Genomic DNA, 22,524 nt, shown 5'->3' with positions numbered 1-22,524 from the left:
GTTCTCTGGATGGTGCACCGACAGAGGTCTGTACCCGCCGACATGCGGGGTGGCGCATCTGCTCACCTTCCTACAAGAGCTGCTGGATAAGGGAAGATCCCCATCCACGCTCAAAGTATACGTGGCGGCCGTGGCAGAGTTCGCAGAATCGACGCACGGCCAGTCACTGGGAAGACATGAGCTGGTCATCCGCTTCCTTAGAGGAGCTAGAAGGATGAATCCGCCGCGCCCCCCGTCGATTCCCATGTGGGATCTTTCGTTGGTCCTCGAGGCCCTGAAAGCTTTTCCATTTGAACCACTAGACTCCGTGGGGTTGAAACATCTATCACTGAAAACCGTCTTTCTGACTGCACTGTCGTCAGTAAAACGTGTGGGGGACCTGCATGCGCTGTCTATCAGCGCGTTGTGTCTTGAGTTCGGGCCGAATGACTCTAAGTCATCCTCAGACCTAGACATTGCTATGTCCCTAAAGTGATGGGCACTGCATTCAGAGCGCAAGTTATTTAATTATCAGCTCTCCCAGCATCTGACAGCGAAAGTGATGTGAATCTCCTCTACCCTGTCAGAGCGCTGAGGGTTTACATTACGCGCTCCGCCTCCTTCAGGCGTTCAGAACAGCTTTTTGTTTCGTTTGGTGGGCGCACCAAGGGTCTCGCCTCCTCGAAACAGAGCCTGTCCAGATGGATAGTGAACGCTATAGCAGCCGCTTATGCGTCAAAAGGTCTGCAATGCCCTCTGTGCATCAGGGAATTTCTATCCACGACATATGTGTAGCGGTGGGCTGGAGCTCCCCGTCTCCCCGTCTACATTCCCAGCACGGCGTTGACAAAGTGTTCCCGTAGCGTAAGCTAAACTTACGCAATACGAGAGAACCTCTCGTAAGAGAACGATACTCGGTTACTAACGTAACCTCGGTTCTCTCTAGAGAGGGAACGAGTATTGCGTAACCGGCCGTGCTCGCGCCACGAGCGACATCGCTTAAGTCGACGAAAAACCAGAGAATTCAGCCTACAGCCCCTACTTTTATACGCTAGGCCACGCCCATTCTGGCGGGCTGTGACGCTATGAAGGCGCGGGCGCCCTTCATTGGGTGTGACGTCACGCCGGGCTCACTGGTAGGCTGCAGCAGTTGCCGCAGGGCAGACAATGAGCACGCGAGATGGCCTGCTCTAGGTCTGCTAGCTGCTGCACTGCGTTGACAAGGATACAAAATTAAGGATAATTTTTTGGCTTCTGTATCTCAAGAAGATGAATCTTTCCCGTAGCGTAAGCTAAACTTACGCAATACTCGTTCCCTCTCTAGAGAGAAACGAGGTTACGTTAGTAACCGAGTATCGTTTTCACATAAGATTTGGAGCTTTCAACAGTTTGCAGACAAATATACTTGCATTTCTCAGTCCAGGTAGCACGGAGAACGAGTTAACACTTCCGACATTGTAACAATAGAAAGTGGGTTGAAAATTGTTGAAGTTACACCTTAAAACGACTTTATTAATAGTAGTATAGTAAAGACTTTTTCATTGTTACACAAGATTTCTATATTAATTAAATCCTGTTCTTTTTAAACTTTCAAAAACATTAAGTAACACAACTGTTTTAAGCATTAATAATAATAATTTTTTCAAGCTCCAAATCAGTATTAGAATGATTTCTAAAGGGATAATGTGACACTGAAGACTGGAGTAATGATGCTGAAAATTTAGCTTTTCCATCACAAGAATAAATGACATTTTAGAATATATTCAAATAGTTCAAGTCGTTATGTTAAATTATAATAGTTTATTATTATAAATTATAAATGTTTTTAAAATAAATAGTTAATTATCCAAAGTGAATTGCAGAAGTCTTATAGGAGGTACGATGGGAATAACTCATGACTTGCACTTTATCGGGATCGATTCAGTAGACTTATGGCCACCAGCCTAGAGCTTTACCTACTACTCCACAGCACCCCCACAAAAGGGGGTTTATTTATTTATTTATTTTACATCACGTTCTCTCTCCCCATTCAATAAACAAACATATATACACACACAGATTTTATATCACCACCTAAAATAATATAGAACAAGCTTTTACAGGCATCACCTTTGCAGTTTTAGCATTCTGTAACTTGTGGAGATGTACTTTGTGTCCACTTATCAATCCATATTAAGGCCGTCTTCTGAGTTTCAGTCTAAGCTAGTTTTCGGGGGGCCTGCGCATGAGGCCATGCGGTACAAGGCAGTAAATAAAACACATAAATGTGCCACAGCAGACACCAGCCCTTTCAATGTTAATAGGAGAGCATTGGTTACCCGAGTTTAAATAATGGCCTCCTGCTTCTATCTCTGGGGTCAGGTACCCTAGGTGGCTGGATTTATAGAGTTAGCAAATTGCTTTTCTATCCTCATTCTTTGCGCCTCTTTCTGTCTGGTCATCCTTTCTTTTAGCACAGCACGTGGATGATGGAAAGGAACAGGGGGGTGATTGGCCTGTTTTTTCACTTCCAGAGAACAGGACGTGTCTCAGGGCCAGGAGGAAGCACGGAAAGGTGCTCATCAAAGGCGAGACTCTGCTGACACGTATACCATTACCAAACCGATTCTCACAGGACTAAAATGCTTTATTCCAGCATAGTTGGAGATAAGGCCACCGCTGATGCTGCTGCCAGTCAAGAGTGATTGTAATGGCCGAGGATGACTCTGCTTTTCCACTTCAACAACTCAAAGCCATATTTGCCATTTCCCTTGACTACTGGGTCATATCACAACTTTCCACAACTAAGGCAATCAGAGATCATGTGATTGCAGGCGAAAACGTCAAAAGCCAGACAGGAAGAAAACAAGAATACTAATTTATATAACCAATATTATACGCTCTGTGCCTGTAGAACTCGCAAGACTATAAGCAGCTAGACAGATGTGTTTATCACAGTATTGGCAAGGCACTGTATTGGTATTCATCAAACATTCTAGTTAGGGGTTTGTTCTAGCCCCAAAACGGATTCTTAACTATATTCTTTTCTGCCTCACAAGCACTGGCATTCCCTTAAGGAAATGCAAATCTAGTTTATTTAAAACATATTTGACATCATTTACTTAGTCAGGGCCATTGTTTTGTCTCAAGTAAACACCAGTGAGGCACATTTATAAAAGCTAATTTATCTATGCCTGGCTTAATCTAAGCCTTGTCTGTGAAACCAGGCCATTGAATTATGATACACAGTATCAGCAGAATCTTCAAAGCAAACTTTGAATGGTTCCTAACAGTTTCTCTTACACCGAATCTGTTGCCATAACTCCTGACATTTTTAGCTCCCTCCTCTAAGTGAGGCAAAACAAAAAACAAGGTAAACTAAACTTCCCCTGATACTTCTTTGTGTACACGCCGCCGAATGAGCAAATAAATAATGTAGTCCAAAAGTACATTCTGATGATGTGCGTAGGGAAAACAAATCACTAAGAAAATGAGTTACAATTCAGAGGTGAAGTGGCACACACTGCACCAATAAATGTTCTTGTCAAAACACATTTCAAAAAGTGTCATCAGACAACACTTGCTGTTTGTCACATACACAATGACGACTTAAAGAGAGGGAGTGGACATGCATGATCTGGGGGAAAAGAGAGGGTTGTGACAAAGGAATACATTTTGAATGATTGGTAAATGCATTTTCAGATTACACATAATGATTGAACATTCATGGTTCCCACAGACTGAGACAAAATAATTTCCATTTTGAACAGTTCATGATTACTGCACTAGTATTTTCAGAATCTTTTATTGAGATTGCTGGGGAGGATTTCCACTCAGGTACCACTCTTTTGAATTACAGTTTCAAACAAGTTATATTTTTTGGTGTGCAAAAGTCTAAGCCTCCATGCAGAGAATATCTAGGTACATTTATTCACTAGCAATTTCAATGACTTTGAACATTCACAAAAACCTTGATATTTTCAGGTTTGCCATGACTGTGGAACATTAAAAAAAGGGAAGCGGGTGAACATGCATGATCTGGAAAGGATCTAAGTGGAAGTGGGTTGTGACAGTGGCATAAACTGAATGACTCTTGAACAAAGTGGATGAACTGATGACTCAGGCGGATGACTCTTGATCATTCCAGCATGATACTGTATGTAGCATTAAGATCGGGCTCGACATTTATTAGGTAGCCTACTTTTCCTCTTTTTGTGGCTGTTCGCATGAACGAGCTCCAAAGGCTGACGGCATTTCAAAGAACATCAACACACGAGTCACAATAGCGCTTTTAAAGAAGCTTCAACCTCCTATTACACTACTGTGACACAAGATTGGAAATGTATTAACGTGATTCGGGGACAAATGTCAAAACCCGCACACGTTTCATTTTCATAATGAGAAGTTAGACAGTACAGGCCTAAGTCTGTCTAGAAGAGAAGAGAGGAGGGAAATTTGAGTTCGAGTAATTACAAAGTAAAAGAAAAAACAAAGAAATAGGGGAGACCGGGGACAGTTGCAACACTTTTTGCATTTGGCTCTGTTACTCAGAGACGGTTTGGATTAGACAAACCAATTGTTCATACAATAAACTTATATCTGTATGTTAATAGTCTAAACCATTTAAAGATAATTACAGAATTGACATTTTTCACAATTTGCATGTGAATGTAAGGAGTCAGATGTTGCAACTGACCCCAGGCCCGGGGACAGTTGCAACATTGTTTGGGGATGGTTGCAACATGTTACAAATACAATATATTACAATATATGTCAGTGTTAGCAAAATGATTATTACCAAAAATGTAAGTTATAATAATATTACAGTGTTCTTTATTCATTAGCTTTGAATAGATGACAATTGTTTGTCTAGATGAGTAGGCCTCATGTGCAGATGTCAAATATTCAAATTGATATAAAATACAGTCGGCTTTTAGTGACATAGGAAGAATGGAATAATTTGTGAGGCAATTGGCTTTTATTTAGCCTATTGTCATCTAAAACATTATTTTTTTAAACTATATTTTATATTATCATTTTTCATTTTAACAATGTTATGCATGGTCACAGACATCTGCACACATGTGCGCACATGCACACACACATAAACATAAACCTCCTGTCCTTGCTACAACTTGATAAAATATATTCTATTTAAGTAAAAACTTATGAAAAAATGTTAAAAATACTGCTATATGGTCTGTTTTTATATTTATGCATTGTAAATATAAAAAATATCCTGTAAGCCATGATAAAACCTCATGTGCTAGCTAAACAAATGACCTTATTACATGCTAACCATACTAGCTTAAAGTTAACATATCACTCATTTAAACCATATAAGTTTGAGCTGAATCACAAAAACAGTGACAACAGTTTAACAAAAACAAAGCTCAAGAAAATAAATACTTTGATACTTTAAAAACAGTTTTCCTTCAATAAATCCTGAAGAAGCTCAGGAATCTCCTTGATTTTTCTCTGCAAGGGGGGCATCCAATTGAGCATGTGCAGTGTGAGTGTCATTACTCTAGCTTGTTTCTGGTTGGAGAAAAATGACATGTTGCAACCATCCCCTGTTGCAACTGTCCCCGGTCTCCACTACAGCCAGAAACATTTTAAGTGGCCGTGCTCAACAGAAAACGCATAAAGTGAACGGTGTTCTTAGAACCAAGAAGGAATGATATGAGCCGGTTCTTCTAGTGAAATTAAAAGCATACTGTTGTGCGATTTCTAATCGAATGAATCTGAGACAATAGGCCTAGCTTTGATGAATTCAATATGAGGCGTTTTTCCCCTTGTTTAGCTACTGAATAAAAACAGCGCGAGTAAATTAAGATACTATCACGTTTCCTGTACTAACACTGAATCTGCAGCTGAAACAAAACGTGTAGTCCGAAAGAGTGATCCTCATGAGTCGGTTCTTTTGTGAATCAAAATCAAACAGCGTGCTGTGTCTATCCCGATACTCGAATACACTTCTGAATAAGTCAGAGCGGTTAGTGAATTATTCTGACTCATTTACAGAAACAAAATTACTTAAGTCATAATATTTAACTCGAACCTCTGAAATGATCACATAGCATGCCAACCGACAGCAAAGGCAGTGAATGCAGTAGGAATTACATTTCTTCCTCAAAAGTACTAAAAGAACGGATGAAACTGGAATACGTTCAAAACCAGAACGTAGCCTATAACGTTAACATCCCGGTTACATGGCATTTACTTAAATCAGCTCATAAAGTCACTGGTGCACAATCAGATGAATGTAAAATAATTTAAGCATCGTTTGCCAGATCTTTTTTCTAAGACCATAGGAAAATATAAACCACAAGGTCTGTTACACTGGACATGTCAACCGGTAAAACAAGATTAAAGAGTGACAGCTAACAGCAGGCCTTTACACGATATAAGAATTGGCATAATATTTAGCCTAATGCACATCACTAGAATAATTTCGCGCGTGTCTAAATTGAAACTAAAACGCTTTACGGTTCTAACAAATCAACACACTTGTGAAGTACAGCAAATAGTCTTACCTTTTCGTTTGAAAGGTGAGAAACAGCGAAAGTAAAGCACTTCAGATTTCCATGTTACACGAACGCTCAGATAAAAAGAGGAAAGCTGCGGGATGAGAGTAGAGAAGTGATGAACAGGCAGTCGGCGGTGAGCAAATCTCATACATGAACAAGAACATCAGCCGAGCAAGGGAGATATCGCGTAGTTTTGCGCTTGTGGAATTCATCGTTTGAAGTTCTGCACCTGCCTCAATTCATGGTAACGCATCAGCTGTAATCCCGGAGGAGTGCGCATATTCTTCATTCACTCTAGATGAAGTTTGCTGGACGGTATCGTGACGAGCTATCGCTGAAAATAGCACGGTCGAGAGAAGGGACACATCGTCGCGAGGCATCTCCAGAGCCCTTCATAAACACGAAGATGTGTCGTGCAGAGTTGAAGGCGCTAGCATTTATGAGACGGGCTGTAAAACGTAAAGCCGTAGAGCTTTGCTCACACTGCCTTGATGCTGAGATTTCCTAGGATGCACTTGGACCAAGTTACCCAGGGAATGCTTACAGTGTTCCTGTGGAAAACAATGGTCTTTATTGAATTTTAAAGGCGCAGTCTTTATAGCGAGAACCATAATGTATATCCCTTGCATTCAAACCACAAAGTCCAGTTTGAGGTTTTTGAACAAACCAACCTATTAAAAATGCTATAATTTTCGGTTTAATTTTTTACAATTAATGTCATCATCAAATGGTGCAAATATGTGTAATCATTTTAAAATTACCAGTAGGGCCTACCATCAGGCTTTTTAAATGTTAAAAACAGACAAATATGATACAAAAGCTCAATCATTACAAGTTAACAGGTCTTAAACAAAGTGCAGTGGATCCTGACAAATGCCTGCAACACAACTTTACTTTGCAACACCTAATACTACATCAGAGATCAAAGGATTACTTTTAATGTGAGACCGGTCAACGATACATAGCCGCATCTGGTGTAAAGGAATAATAAACAAGACTTTTCCTCAATCTTTGACATCAGTTTTAAATCGCTATAAATAATGAGAATTGTATTCTAGATGGCAGTTAAAACAGTCATAATCATGTTTTTTTTTCTTCAAATATTAAAGTTCATCACAATGTTTTAGTTCTGTTTTCTGTGCACAAATGATAAAAAGGCAAAAAAGGCAAAAAAAAATATACACAACACTAGAAAAAACTAGACATTAACAAAATGACCTGTAATGTACATTTAGTATTTACAATGATGCCAGTGGTTCCTTTCTGCCCTCTTACGGAGGATTATTATAAAATATATACATGTTTTATGAATCCCCTGACACCTGGATTTCCTGCCAGCATCAAGTCTGACTCGAGGGCTGCCTGTCATCTTGACAGCTGGAGCCGTGGCCAGTGTTGGTCTGAATAAAGTTGTTGAGGCCATCAAAGCCTTGATTAAAGAGAAACTCCATATACCAGTTCCAGTACTTCCCGGTCTGCAAACATGAAAAGAACAGATACTGTGTATGACTGAGCTCAAGCATGCTCTCGTTTTGATCAGAAATAAAATTTGTGGGACAAACATCAGAAAGGGTTTTCATAAAAAGATGATAATATAATATTAGTACCTTTATGGAACCAAGATCCACATCCTTCCTCTCCGGCCAACACTGATAAAGAGAACATAAATATTCATTGTTCTCCCTCTGCTTTAAATCTCAGTAGTACACTGCTGAATGTTGCAGTAAGACCAAAAAATGTACTTGTATTATTAAAGATGATGAAAATTCCAGTCTCACACAGCTTCCATGAATAATAAAATGTGATTCTGTATTAATGGATCCTCTATAAAAGATACATTAATACCACATTTATCTCTTTGTCCAATCTTAAAGTTATTAGTGAAAAGGGGAGGCTGCCCTGTCCCCAGTAGTGACAAAAGGCTTTACACTTGATGTAATATAATCATCGAATTAACTTGTGCAGCTGAGTCCCATTCCTTCTCTCCCAATGAGATGGCAGTCAAGCATCACTGTACTATTACGAGCTCTTGTGCTATTAAATGGCACTAGTGTGAGAATGTCTCACTCACCCTCTGATGAAATTCGATGGCATAGGTGAAAAGTGCGGGGTGGTGGATGAGGTCGAAACGGCACCAGGGTTCTGCTACTTTGCTCAGAGCAATTAGATCCTTGTCGATCTCAAGGTCTGAACCAGGGATGCCCCACCAGGAATTCCACATGGAGTTCACCATGGCTTGAAGATTACGATTAAACTCATTGTATGTGTTTCTGCTAATGTGGAAGGTTTGCTGTAATGTAAGAAAACATTAAACATGAAACTAAATGAAGTCGCGACCTGTCACACACAAGTGTTTGTGGGTAAAATAACATCTGGTGCCACTAAGGGGACCTTCATGATTTACACAGCGAGACAAGAATCACCTTGTGAGTGAATAAAAACTTTTGCCCATATATTTTAAATGACATAAAATTGCAATGCTGTGATCAAATTATTTGGCCATTTTATTCTCTGCAATGCCAGTGTCATGCTCATATTTTGAGGCTTCTTTGTCTCACTGGGATTCAATCATGAAAACTCCTTTCATCCCCAGCAGGTCAGGTGAGGATTACAAGAAATTGTAAATTCTTAAAAGCACAGCTTGAAGGTCTTTCTAATTTGCCTATTATGAGTAAATTATTCAGACACAAAACCTCCAGCATACACACAATTGGCTTTTCATGACTTTGCTGTGTTTGTTTAATGACACATTACCTCTCTCTGCTGCTCTTGTTTCTTAGCCAAGGTCAGATTCTTCCGGTATCTGAGAAAAAAAATAAAACAACAGGATTTTATTAATAAAATTATCATATTATACAGAATTAATCATGTTAATAAAATGAGAGACCACTCAGGTTCAGTAGTTTGGGGTAAACTAATTAATAATTCAGCAAGGATGCATACAATTGATCAAAATTGATTATTTCTAAAAATTATTTCTAAATTATAAATGCTGTTCTTTTGAACTTTCACTGCATCAAAGAAAAATATATCACAACAGTTTTCGTGTGACACTGAAGACTTAAGTAATGAAAATTCAGTTGCCGTATCGCTTCGGATGTTTGTGAATGTAGTCATGTGGACAACTTTTATGGGGGGGGGGGGTCCTTTTTGGAGCTTAGCATTATAATTACCCATCCAGTAGCTCATCTAAATTTCTTGATAAGCACAAAGTCATAAATATGGCATAATAGTGATTTTTGGATGAACTATCCCTTTAAGTCTTCACAGCAGCCCTGAAAGGTTTGCGTGCCGAAGCAGATGAAAGGATCTTCATACTTCATTTCATTTATTGCTTACAGGGATCATGCCATGGCAATGTAATGCATTTGAAGGTTCAGGCTGTTGCCCTCAGTTTAGCCAGCAGCACACAGGTGTCCCACTGCCATGGGAACTGCACATGCAATGAAGAGTAACTTACCATCACATGGCTCACTCACCCAAAAGTACAGCAAACTCTTCCAAAAGATGCCTGTAATCTAGCATGGTCAGACTAACATCTCAAGCAGAAAATCTCCAGGATTGACCAGAGTGATAAAATGACCCATAAAGCTTATTATAGCTCACAATATAGTACCTGTACATGATGTAGCCGAGCCGATCCACACTGATAGAGTCTGTGGCAAAGAGAGCTGGGTAGAACACCCCAGCCGGAGGCATGATGACCAGAGGCAAGCTGTACTTCAGAAACATGTCACACACCTAGTCATGACAAGAGAGAAATATCTGCTTTAGCACAAACTCATCAACATCAGTGTTTCTGGTACTAAATCTAGCACATAAATCTTAGTGAAACTCGGGCAGGAACTTCAGTGGATGTCACTTTGCCAAGAACATCATGTTAATTAAGTTAATCATAGCCGAGTGTACCGTCTCATAGAAGGCAAGTGTCTGGTTGAGCAGAAGAATGTGGCAGTTCTCCAGACGGAGTCCCTCAGATGCCAAGAGTCCTACAAAGCGCACCAGCTCCATAACGGAGTCCATGAAGCCAGACAAGGTCATAGTCCTAGAAAGGGGAGTGTATTATTCTTTTCACTCATATTTTTGTTGTTGTTGAAAGCATACACAAAATTACATGTGAAAAACAAGTTGTCCTTACAGAGCAAACTATATTTCTCCAAAATAGAACAATAAATCAGCTTTGAATCACACCTAGTATACACCAGATGTGTCTTTGTGCTATGCTTGGCACTCACAAAATTCGCACAGCACAGAGACCCAGAGCGAAAAAGGGAATAATGGGTGTATCGCATTGATGCATGACACACTGGAGCAGTCAAACAAGGTTTTGCCCTTGATCATAATTTCTCCTTCAGCTGTGCACTTCAGTAATGTAATAAAAAAATAACCAAATCAGCAGTGAGAGAAAAGCAATACACGACAGGCGAGGGGAAAAAATCCACTGCACTTCATTACACACCGTTCCAGAGAACACTTTCGGGGTAAACGAGGTTCAGACAGAGCCCAACCACAGGAGCAATTCATTGATCTCTTTTAAATATAAAATATATAAAAAGCCATAGTGGTAAACCTCAGGCAAGGCTTTTAAGAGAACAAAACCCTGGAGTGTGGTCCTATTTCCTCACTCAGTAAAGTGCAAGACAAATTTAAGACAACAGCATTCACAACTTTTAAAAATTTAACTTCTATAAAGCCACACGTTTCCAAGAATATTCAGTTGGTAATAAGGGTACTAGGGGAGAAAGTAATTTTATTTTGTTTTTTGAAAATCTATCGATGATAACTGATAAATTGTGAAAATAAGACTAGGGATTATTATTAAACATTTAATATTAAACATGATTTTTGGATACTCACATGGTGCTGTTGCTGTTAAGACTGATATCCAAACCGCCCTCCGATGCGCTGACGGAATGCCATGTCAGCCACTTCACCAGCATGCTATTCAGACATTCGATGACACTACACTGTGAGGAGGACAATGTGAAAAGGCACAGATAAGGGCGGGAAAAAAAAAAATCAAAACCTGCTTTCAACTGCTGCAAGTTTAACCACAACACCACTCAAACATCACAGGAAGAGCAAAGACGCTAAGGCTTAAGTGTGGAAAGACTAATTCACTTATATCTGAACTGTTTGAGCATTCATTGTCATAATCAGGCTCGTGTAATACTCATGCTTAGCTCGATACATAAAAAAAGGAAGGAAACAAATAAGAGTACATTTAAAAAAACAACATACCAACCTTGAAAAATACTGTGGAGGTAAAATAAAGTTGCTTCAGTGGCTCGAATAGAAGTTTATGCATATCTACAGACAAAGAAAAGAAACATGGTTCAAGTTATAGTTTTATGTACAGGATGAATAGAATTTTCTACCCTGACCAATAAAATGCTGAAAACAATGAAATATGATATCTATCTTATCAATAAAGGATGTAAAAACACCATTAACATTAGGGAGTAATTATCTATGATATTGCTACCTACTTCCACTAAACCAGCAAATGCAAAGAGTTTTTTGAAGAACCCTGACTGTAACAAAAGTAATTGGGATACTTACAAAAGCTGGGCATCAAGGGAATGTCACTGAGAAGATCCAGGATCTGCGGACGGAGCAGAGAGCCATCCCACACACTCAGGAACTTATAAAGAAAACTCTCTGTGCTGGAGAATCCCTCCTGAAAAAACGTAGACACAACCCCTGTCAACATGGGACTGGAGGATTTAACAAATAGGGAGATCATTCAGGAATTCAAAAAAGTGATAAAGCAAAGCAGAAAAATGATAGATAGATTTGTGGAATAAACTGCAACAGGTTTCTCAAACACATCCAACTTTGAGGCTACCAAGGTTACAGTGGCGGCTGCTGGTTTTTCAAAGAGGGGAAGCTCATTTTCGGCCTACATCATAAAAATTGTTAATTTATATATATATATATATATATATATATATATATATATATAATAGGGGTTTAACGATATTCGAACCGAAGAACCGCGATACAGAGCCCACAATTCGAATCGCGATACTCTCATGGCGTACCGAACACGCCCCGCCCCGCCCCGCCCCCTGCTACCCCGGCTCATTGGACCTGGAATGTGTACGCAACGAATTCAGTTTTGTAGCCTTAACCACCATTAACACCAAATAGCAAGCTCCGTGTTTTGTTACTTTCGATAATAAGAAAGGTCTAATCTTCAAATTCTGACTATTTGATCACAAAAATCAAACAATAAATGCCGTTTTGGCGCTCTTTGATGTGGCGTGACAGATCACTGTACTAGCTCCTCATTTCAAGTGGCAGCGCGGAGCACGAGTAAACGCGATCATCTCTTCCTCAGTTACAGAATAAACATGAATGGACACCTGAGGGTATGTTGAAAGAAACAGTAACGTTATACTTACTGAAAGGCATCATAACTCGTGTAATCGCTCAATCAGTGTTTCAGCAGCGGAAAGACGTCAATAAAACTGCATAGCTTTTCACTAGCATTATATTTACCTCTGCAGGCAAGTGATTCAGTGTCCAAGATTGTTGGTTCCTAGAGAAATTAACTCTTGCACTAAATAAATGCAATATATTATCCTATATATTATATTTTACTTAACCTGTTAATTATATCTTGATTATTTAATGTACGTTTAAAATATCTTTCATGAAAATCAAATAAATAAAAAATTAGAGTAAAGTTAATGCAAAAACTGCCTTATGTTCAGTTTACATGTTTTCATACAATGTGTTGTTGGGTGTTGATTATTATATCTAAAAAATAAATAGCATCTGAATTTAGGCTCTGTTGTTAACCTTTAATGTTATAGTAATGTGCGGCTCCCTATATAGTTTATAGCATTAGCAGATTTTTAATCCTTGCAAAACGTTTAATTGTAATTGAATTAATTTAAAGACAAAGACACAATTTTTTCATTAAATCACTGTTTAAAATTTTTTTTTAGCTTTCTAAACTGAACCGAGACGTCAAAACTGTGGGAAAACCAAACCGTCAGTTTTGTGTATCGTTACACCCCTAATATATATATATATATATATATATATATATATAAAAATACTGTATGAATGAATGAACAAACAATCTATTAAATATATATTAAACTCGACGGAGGAAATGTGGGAATTAGGTTAAACTGAAACAAGGAATGTGGTGTATAATTGTGTGAAATGTATGATGAAACTTGGCTAGCAATTTCACCAACCAAATACCAAGAAATAGGTTGCAGCAGTATGTCTTTCGACTACACTTGTAAAATACGCGATGGGACTGAGCTCGAATAGCTTCAGCGTCAGCGACTTTTTATAGTACAAAATCGCTGTCAATCAAAAGGAGATGCAGTCTTTGGACAGACCCTCCAATCATCAGGCAGAAGCCCGGAGTCCAGCCCCACCCACTCCTCCATTCACCCCAGAGAAGCTGAGTGTCCGTGGGACATAATCGCAGCATTTATCCAATGACCGTCTAGTTTCAAAGCACTGAAAAAAACTGTTCAAAGCAGCCCCATTGAAGTCAACGGACGCTCGGCTTCAACAGGGAAATGCACTGTGATGCAACGGGAATGCATGAGAAGGAAATCGAGTCAGCCGACCTGCTATATGTAGCTGATTCTGAACGAACTCGTCTTAGAGATGAACGTGTTCTAAGGCATTTTTAGTCACTAAAATGTAAACACAATAGTACATATTTGACCATTCATTTTTTTACACTATAGGGAAAAGCCGAGCTTCCCTTGCAGTCTTAAAGAAATCCCCACTGCAAGGTTAATTTCCTAAACCTTCTGTTGCTCAGTCGTACCTGCAGGAACTGCTGTGAAAAGAGGATGGTGCTCAGAAAGCGACAGGCTTCAGAAGTGTTGTCAGAACTCCCATCCACAGGACATAGTAAAAACTCTGCCAAAACACATGAGAATTAACATATTATGGTACTGAACTCAACTCATAAAACAGAACTTGCATTTTTAAAAATGGTAACATGCAGGCTGGGATTGACTACAGAACTTTACAAATGACTGAAAAGGTTTGGCATTACAGCATGAAACATTTACCCTCTTGCAAAGAGTGTCCAAGCCAAAAGTTAAGGCGCAGGAAAGCAGATTCATCCTGTACACAGTCCAGGTAGTGCAGAGCCAGCGCTGATCCCAGCAGCGAACCCATCTGGGCAGGCAGCTGAAAACGAGTTATGACTTCAGCATTAAGCAGCAAAATGCTATGCAACGTGCATCCGCACAACATAGAGACAGTATATCATATACAAGAGCTGTCAAAACAGCTGGAGGCAAATAAACCAATTCAGTCATACTTCTGGCTCCTTCGAGACCTGCACTGAAACCAACAATTTGTACAACAGTTAAACATTCTGCCATGCTACATTCTCTCACTATTTCCAAAAACTGTAATTTGTGTCACTCTACGAACAGCTGCCTCTCAATATGGGAATTCAGGAAATAATAAATTAATGAATCTAAGTGACAGATTGACAACGGACATGGCTGATTCTTTCTGTAATTAACGAGCAAATGTATTATTCATCTGAGAAACGACTGGTTCTAATGATGGGGTTGCCACAGTGAGAAAGAATCAATGATCCTTTTCAACGACCAAAACTGCCTTCTTTCGTGATCCCTCTCTTTTGCAGACTGCAAAATTTTGCAACTTAAAACGTGGTGCATGAAAAGGTCCATTTAGTCCAAAATTAAGTATAAATGTCAGCAGACCTTTAAAAGAGATTTAATAAGCCTTATGCCAGTGGATCCGCCAGGTAGACTGTTTGCAAGATGCTCTTAAAACATTTAAACTTTGTCAATTGAGAGTGTAATATGTTGTTTAGTTACTTACAGAGATGCCAGTGTTTAGGTAAAATTTAATTTTACAGAGTTGTTTAATGTTCATCAGCATGTTCGGTCTGCTGTGAAACATTGGGCAGTAATATCAAACCAATATAATGAGGTGGAAGATTTAATGACGTGCTCATTGATTAGTTTTGTGAAGGCTTAGCTCCACCAAGTGGCCAAACCACAGTAGTGCAGATCTTTGTTTATAAATCACATCAGGTGAATGCAATGTAAATAATAATAATCCCAAGAAATCATTATCCTGTTTTATTGCTACAGTCAATAAAAAGCAATACACTTCAGTTCGATAGATGATGCAAATTGTGAGAAAGAATAAGAGACTATGTGCATTACCTCTATATTGTGAATGTTCTCCAGTAGCTCTTTGAAGGAACGGAGCTCCTGCAGACGGAACACCTTCTTGCTGGAGTTGCTATCAAACGCTGAGCTCAAGGGAGGTATCGCTAGATGATGAAGTTTCTATGAACATTAGGTAGTGAGAAATATTAATTTCATAGACTTTTATTAAATTAATGTCCTCCATTCCTATGATTTCACAGAATAACTTGTTAAGGCTGGAATAAACTAGACAAACTTTGCCAGTCAGTCTATAGATTTTGGACCGCTGCAGTTGACAGATTTTACAGACAACTGTGCAATGTATGATGGGCACAGACTAAATTTTTAAGACTTCAAACTATGATTCCATTCAGTCCATCCAGTTCAGGTTTTATGTTTGCTTGTTTAGTTTTTTATGTATTTTGAGCCGATTTTAGAATATATTGTTATCATTTGTCATGCATCTCCTAGCAACAAAGTGCATGTTTCGGTGCGAGTTTGAAGTTGAGGAATATTTGAAAGTATGGTAGCGCACGATCCTCAGTTGTTTAGTACCTGATGCCCAGCTTTTATCTGTAACCAGAGACAAAATAGACAAGTGTATGATGCCTATTGTTTTAAAATCTGTTAAAGTTGTGATGTATTCCAGCCTTTTGTTGACAAGTCAGAGTTCTGTGAAGCTCTTTACAGTATTACGCTGATGACATATTACCCTCTTTCTGGAAGATGGCTTCTCTTTCACATCTAGGCTCAGGCTCTGGTCAACTAAAACTGCACCCTTGTTTTTTCTCTGCACAGCACTCAAAGCCACTTTCCAGGTGGAGTTGTGATTCTTGAATCCAGTCTGGAAAAAAATTGCCATCTAAGAGCCTGAAACATTGTTTTCTGCTGGAGAGAACAGTAATGAAAACACTAACCCTCACTCTTGCTGGATGAGAGAGCATCACTAAGTCTGGGCGGAACACTTTGTAGAGTACTAGAAGTTGTGTGAGAAATGGTTGTCTACCCTTAGAGAGGAGAAAGGGAGAGAAACAAAGCACTTGTCAGATGAAATGTATCGAGTTAAAAAAAATAAATTCATTCTCTAACACTAAATTAAGTCTACATTTATAATAATGGATATTGAGGCGTTTATTTAAATTGTACCATTTTGGCTTGGATATCCAAAAGTTTCCTGACTCTGTACGGGTGAACTATGAAAAACAAGCAAATAACACGTTCATGTTCTAATGTAGCATTCACAGACATATACAATTTAAGCCACTTAGTCAACAACTCACCATGTTCCCGCATTGTTAAAAGGTACAACAAGTGGCAAATAAAGGGGCACTGGAAGGAAAAAATATAGCACATTAAATTAACATTGAAAAACTTATTTTAATAAAATTATAAAACATATGCCAGCGGACTTGACAACATGGACATATTCTAAATTAAAATAAGCATTTGCAAAGCACAACCAACCAGATTTTCTTCAGTCACAAAGCTGAAAATGAAGCCATAAATGGATCTCAAGTTGTCTTTGCAGTCAATCAGGTCAAAAACAGTGAGTACCCAACGGACAAAGAGAACCTAAAAAGAAAATATGTTACTAAGAGAGTGAACTAAAAGTTTCAAGTCATAATGAAATGAAAGTAATGACAGATCTTTTCTTCCATATTGTGACATACATCAAATTGTACTGGATTTTGAAAAGAAAAAATGTAGGACGGGGACTTGGTTCTATGCATCGGTTGTTGATTAGATTGAGACCTTAAAAATGTAGGCAGTTGAATGTGAGTTTATGTGAACTCCAATCATTGGAGAAGTCTTGCACGTCACCAGTGAGAAGTCAGTCGTTTCACCGGAAGATCAAGTAATGACATTTTTATTAAAAAAATAATTAAATGAAACATGGATAACACGTTCTATAAATGAATGCAATTAATTAATTCTCATTTCATGCAGACAAAAAAGCAAAAATTAAATGGGCAGCCATTTCACCAATGACCAGGTCAGATCAATCATCAGCCCTTACTTGTGCATTTATTGGCATTTTCCCTACACATAGCCACGACACCCCCTTCACGATGGCCTCCTGTGGCACCACTGTAGCAGGTATTAGAAACTTCAGCACTCGGGTACAGTTCGCAGTTCCTGTTGGATAAACTGAAGTTGATCATCTGTGTGATGAACCACTTAAGGCATTCAGCAGAATGAGGATGAGCAACCACTGACATTTGTGACTGATCTCATTGCTATAGTGTTTCTCATGATGGATTCCTTCTCATGTCAAGCAAACAAATACAGGTAGCTAAAGAAATCCGTTTATATCCTCCTGATTAAATTACCTGCATTGAGGCTCAAAGCCAAGTCCAGCAGCACTGTGATGACTTCCGGAGAAAGACCTTTACTGACAGCCACTGTCTCCACCACCACTATGTTCCTCTCCAGCTCATCATTCCCTCTGACTACGGTGCCAGCTTCCACTGTAACATACAAAAATACATGAAAATAGAGATTATGACACTTGACTTAGATGTGATACTGCATCTAATGACGAGACCGTCAATACAAATAAACAAAATAACTAAAAGTCTGAATTCGTCCTGAGTTGTTGGCAGATTTACAAAATAACTAACGAAATAAACAAACAAATAAAAATGTCCTTACTGTTAAACTGTAACTTAAACCTCTAAACTGTTTTTGTAATACGTTTCTGTTATGTTTTCTGCTGCACTCACCCTGAGACAGATACTTCACCGCGAGACCAAAGGGATCCGCCTCGCCTTTTCTTTTTTCTTTTTCTGCCAAACGCAGACTTCTGTTGCTTGCAGAGGAGGCGGAGGAGTCTATTTCTCCGGAAGGTTCGGAGACTAACCCCGTAAGGTTAGATAAATCGGCCATTTTTTCGCTACATAATATTATTTGTTGTTTCTCTCGTGTTTGTCTGCAGTAGCCTATTCAAACCAAACGCCAAATCCGCCGCGACCGTTTGGACATGCGCAGTGGATCACTTCCTGTACAACAACCACGATCGCTAGCTACCTCCTCAATGAACTGAAGTGGAACAGCTATACCAGAGCCATATAATCTGAGAGTGTGTTTTTTTAATTTCTCATTTAATTTGTAATGTACATTTAAAACGATAAAGCATGTTTTCCGTTTTAAACGTAAACTAGATTCACTAGTTACCACGGGGTGTCTTTTGGCTCAGAAAGCCTCTCTCTCTCTCTCTCTCTCTTTTCTTTGTTTCATTCGATACAAGAATATATTTTTATATATACAAAGTTGTATATATATATGATACAATTACTGGAGCTAAACCAGATGACCGCAAATTTTGCCAAACTGAGACATCAGTATGTAAAATCACTTTTTTTAGGTATCACAAAAACATCTTAATGAATAAAAAGCACTAGTAGGCCTACTACTCAGAGCACTGCCAAAGTCCTGCTTATCCACTCTATTTCATGTGGTGTTTTAACGTAGAAAGTGCAACTCCGCCACCTACTGGACTGGGGTGTGCACTGCCGCATCAATGTGGTTGAAATGTGACGAATATACACTACAGCAGCAGAAAATTGACAGAATCAGACAAAATTAACAAGATAATGAGTTGACTATATTTGATAAACAGAGATGTTGCTATCAAAAGGTAAGAACTGTAAATAGGGTACAAATATATATATAGACTATTTCATGCTATGAATGACAATAGACAGTTGTAGCTTTATACTCTGCTTTAAACATTTCTTTTGGTGGACTGAAAATTACTTTTGTGAGGATATTTATTTTTGTTTGTAAAACTGGTTTCCGCTGCATTGAGCTATAAGCATATTCATGTTAATATATAGTACAATATGATATTAGTGAAAAGTGTGCAAGAGATGAAAATCACAAGTGTTTTTAATACTGTCATCCAATCTCAATGGTAAACTGCATAGAGGTTTTATTTTCAGCATCTGCATGCACAAACATTTTCCCTCACTGTCAAGTGTGTAACATGACCCATTCTGTTTAAACTAAGAATGCACTATTTAATTCTTGGACTATCAAGGCATTCTGGAAAAGGTTTAGACACAGGTAAAATCCATGTTCTCAGCTAGGTATTTTTACTCAGTACAAACAGCATATTAGCAGTATACATACAAACATATAAGACAATTTTCTCAATTCTACTCCTTCCAGCACTGTACATTTTGAATGTATATGTTTTTAACACACCTAATTCAACATTTTCTTAGCAGTGATGCATAACATGAACATTATGTAAAATTAGAAAGACACCTCAAATGTGCAGTGCTGTGCAGAACAGTATAGAGGAACACATTTATCAAAAGAAAATACAATAGATGGAAAAAATCTGCAAGACACAAAAACAATTTTATCCATTTTAGTACTGAAAATGTTTTGTTTTTTAAAGAAGAAGAAAAAAGAAAAAGAAAAAAAATGTTGTAGTCTATTCCTAAAAGAAGGGGGGGAAAACGTAAGATTCCAAGGATAAGATTGTGTATTTTAAGAGTCAAACTAGATAATCAAAATTGATAACAGAAACAAACATTTGAAAATCCTTACAAGTAAAAATACAAAAATAACCGCTACAGAAATATAAATAATATGCAGAACTTCCTTGTCCTTAAACAAACCTGTTTTATTTTTTATGTTTGTAAAAGATTTTGAGGCTACAGAAAAGGTCTACCATCTAAATTATTGAGCAAAGTTTAACCTTTTAACAAATGATGTACAGCATTCCTTAATTAAACAAATCTTAATGTAAACAACTGGTTTTGTATAGTACTCATCTACAGTAATTCAAAAAGTAAATAAAACATTAAAAAAAATGGCTGACGTTTGAAATTAATGTACAGTCTAAGTGGCATTTGGAATATTGTTCAACCTAGGGCAAAAAACATAATATTAATAAATACAGTCAGCAGGGAATAACAGTAGTTTAATCTTTTGCTGCAAAACCACAGTCAAAACAGTTGCCACAATGGTGATTGTGGTGAGGATTTAGATTAGATTCAAAGACGTTTTTCAGGTGAGACGAGGTAAAGGTAATATAAGAACTGATTTTCGGGCTGCTGGGACATAAATCACCTTCTGGGACTGCTGTCTTTTTTTCCGAGCATCTTCTCTTCTATCAGAGAAACACAGATCTGCTGCCCGGTGCTCTTTGTGAAATTGTGGAGCTAAGAAACTTTGACTTTGTTCTTTTCCTGGACATTGATCTGCTCTTCTCGTCTCTCCTCCCTCTCTGGCCGATCCTCACCCTGACGAGCAATGAGCAGCCGGCACGTCAGCAAAATACCAAATACCAGGGCATGGGCATAGCGTTTTAGAGGATCTCCAACCAGCTGGTGGAAGAAGAGCACCGCTAGCATGACCAGTAGCAGAATAAAGTTGGCCACGTCTTTTGGTCTCCCAGGCACAAGCGTCAGAACAATTCCACATCCCACCTCAAGAGTACCAATAATCTTGCGTAGAAGTACAGAAGAAATGCCCATTTTTTTCAACACTGGAAGGGCCTTGGCGTAACTCTTGTATGCTCTTTTCTAGAAAAGGAACATTTTTATGTAAATTAGAAGCAGGTAAAATGCAATATTATCAAGAATATATAACAATATATATGATAAATACATGTAAAATTTTTTTAAATGCACATGTTGGATTTTAAATCAGCCAAAACATGTTTTTATTTAAATGCAGTGTTTTGCCCGTTTCTGTGATGAGTATAGGTTTAAGGGGAGGGGTTGGGTTAAATAATAGAAACTATCATTAACCTGATATAAAATCAATGGAAATCTATGCAAAGTCCTCACTAATAGGCTATTGTAAAACAAACATCGTGTGTGTGTGTGTGTGTGTGTGTGTGTGTGTGTGTGTGTGTGTGTGTGTGTGTGTGTGTGTGTGTGTGTGTGTGTGTGTGTGTGTGTGTTGGATGAACGTGTCTATGACATCACTGCACCTGCAGATGGACGATAGCCTAGAATTTGCTGGAAAGCGCCGCCATTGCTTTATCATGATCCGCTTCAAAAGAATTTATTTAGAACGATACCACAAAACAATCACACGTATTCGAGAGCGTTTGTTCCATTTATCATACAGATGATGCGCATTGTGATGTCATAATTGACCTATGTATGCGGTAATAAAACAATGTTGCGGCTGTGTGCACATAATTCGCTGTTCAACTGCTCCAGTGATGTTCAGCTGTTTTACACATTCCGACTCATTAAGAATCGAATTATGTCTGTCATATATTTTAGATTAAAGATAGAACTACGTGCAGTTTACTTTCTATTCAACTCGAGATACGAAGATATTTTTTAATACACAAGCAGGCACCAACAGCACTATCAGACATTTTATAGAAAATGCAAGAACAGTCAATTACATTCGCACCCCCTCCTAAAACAAAGCCGTTTGCGTCCAGCTAAAGCTGCATTTGATTATTATTACGGCGCTGCTAAACGACGATCACTTACCATTTCACTATATGCATCTTTGCTTAATCTTGGTGTGAGTTTAATTGTACCCATGAACACGAAAAACAGACCCAGTGCAAAGGAAAGGGCGACAATGGTTATTGTTCTTGGCGAGGCCATCTTCTGTAAAGTCACCCTTCGATTGGCATCCGTTGTCCCGCTCCAGCTTTTGGCTGAAGATGCTGAAGGGGGGGAAGGGCTTGAACACTGTCAAATATGGCTGCATGTCATTCCGCTACACCATTAAGAAGCACCATTAGAGGGCGCTGTTGTCAATGATATCCAACTGCAGAGCAAGCCAGTAGTATCAGAGAGAGTCTTGGCACTTCCCATAGACGTTGTATATCATCTTGGTTGCAGTTCCATTAGAATTCCACTGGAGGT

The 22,524-nt window shown here is 38.6% G+C and overlaps 3 protein-coding genes across 5 annotated transcripts in view; all 3 read right to left on the bottom strand.

Moving 5' to 3' along the window:
• The window catches only part of drp2 (dystrophin related protein 2), a 206,761-nt gene extending 199,813 nt beyond the window's left edge, over positions 1-6,948 (bottom strand). For all 3 annotated transcript variants that reach the window (XR_013210360.1, XM_077247846.1, XM_077247848.1), the window contains exon 1: positions 6,495-6,948. The gene's annotated coding sequence lies outside the window, so the exon portion shown is untranslated. The remainder of the gene's footprint in view (positions 1-6,494) is intronic.
• Positions 6,949-7,040: 92 nt separating this feature from the next.
• On the bottom strand, positions 7,041-19,126 carry cenpi (centromere protein I). Its single transcript, XM_077247852.1, has 20 exons — positions 18,394-19,126; positions 18,001-18,138; positions 17,688-17,806; positions 17,135-17,242; positions 16,951-16,999; positions 16,817-16,863; positions 16,588-16,677; positions 16,383-16,514; positions 15,686-15,811; positions 14,546-14,666; positions 14,296-14,390; positions 12,051-12,168; positions 11,734-11,798; positions 11,346-11,455; positions 10,398-10,533; positions 10,105-10,229; positions 9,243-9,291; positions 8,560-8,778; positions 8,096-8,137; positions 7,041-7,963 (listed from the first exon to the last, which is right to left on the bottom strand). Exons 1-20 carry the CDS (start codon positions 18,554-18,556, stop codon positions 7,829-7,831), a joined length of 2,187 nt encoding a protein of 728 aa, XP_077103967.1. The 5' UTR covers positions 18,557-19,126; the 3' UTR covers positions 7,041-7,828.
• A 458-nt stretch (positions 19,127-19,584) lies between these two features.
• On the bottom strand, positions 19,585-22,329 carry tmem35 (transmembrane protein 35). The gene is made up of 2 exons (XM_077247845.1): positions 22,141-22,329; positions 19,585-21,207 (listed from the first exon to the last, which is right to left on the bottom strand). Exons 1-2 carry the CDS (start codon positions 22,258-22,260, stop codon positions 20,845-20,847), a joined length of 483 nt encoding a protein of 160 aa, XP_077103960.1. The 5' UTR covers positions 22,261-22,329; the 3' UTR covers positions 19,585-20,844.
• Positions 22,330-22,524: the final 195 nt, after the last annotated feature.

This window comes from Siphateles boraxobius, unplaced genomic scaffold (assembly GCF_051911475.1).
Source record: "Siphateles boraxobius isolate OS27281-9 unplaced genomic scaffold, OSU_SipBor_1 3, whole genome shotgun sequence".
Lineage (NCBI taxonomy): Eukaryota > Metazoa > Chordata > Actinopteri > Cypriniformes > Leuciscidae > Siphateles > Siphateles boraxobius.
This window is presented reverse-complemented; position numbering and strand designations above follow the sequence as displayed.

Bases quoted from the DNA above. Each gene is read 5' to 3' on its own strand.
- cenpi (XM_077247852.1), bottom strand. From the start codon at position 18,556: ATGGCCGATTTATCTAACCTTACGGGGTTAGTCTCCGAACCTTCCGGA. The intron at 9,292-10,104 runs GTACTATATTGT...TTTTTTTCTCAG, and splicing joins CTCGGCTACATCATGTACAG to ATACCGGAAGAATCTGACCT. The intron at 7,964-8,095 runs GTACTAATATTA...TCATGTTTGCAG, and splicing joins TGGATCTTGGTTCCATAAAG to ACCGGGAAGTACTGGAACTG.
- tmem35 (XM_077247845.1), bottom strand. From the start codon at position 22,260: ATGGCCTCGCCAAGAACAATAACCATTGTCGCCCTTTCCTTTGCACTG. The intron at 21,208-22,140 runs GTAAGTGATCGT...TTCCTTTTCTAG, and splicing joins AAGATGCATATAGTGAAATG to AAAAGAGCATACAAGAGTTA.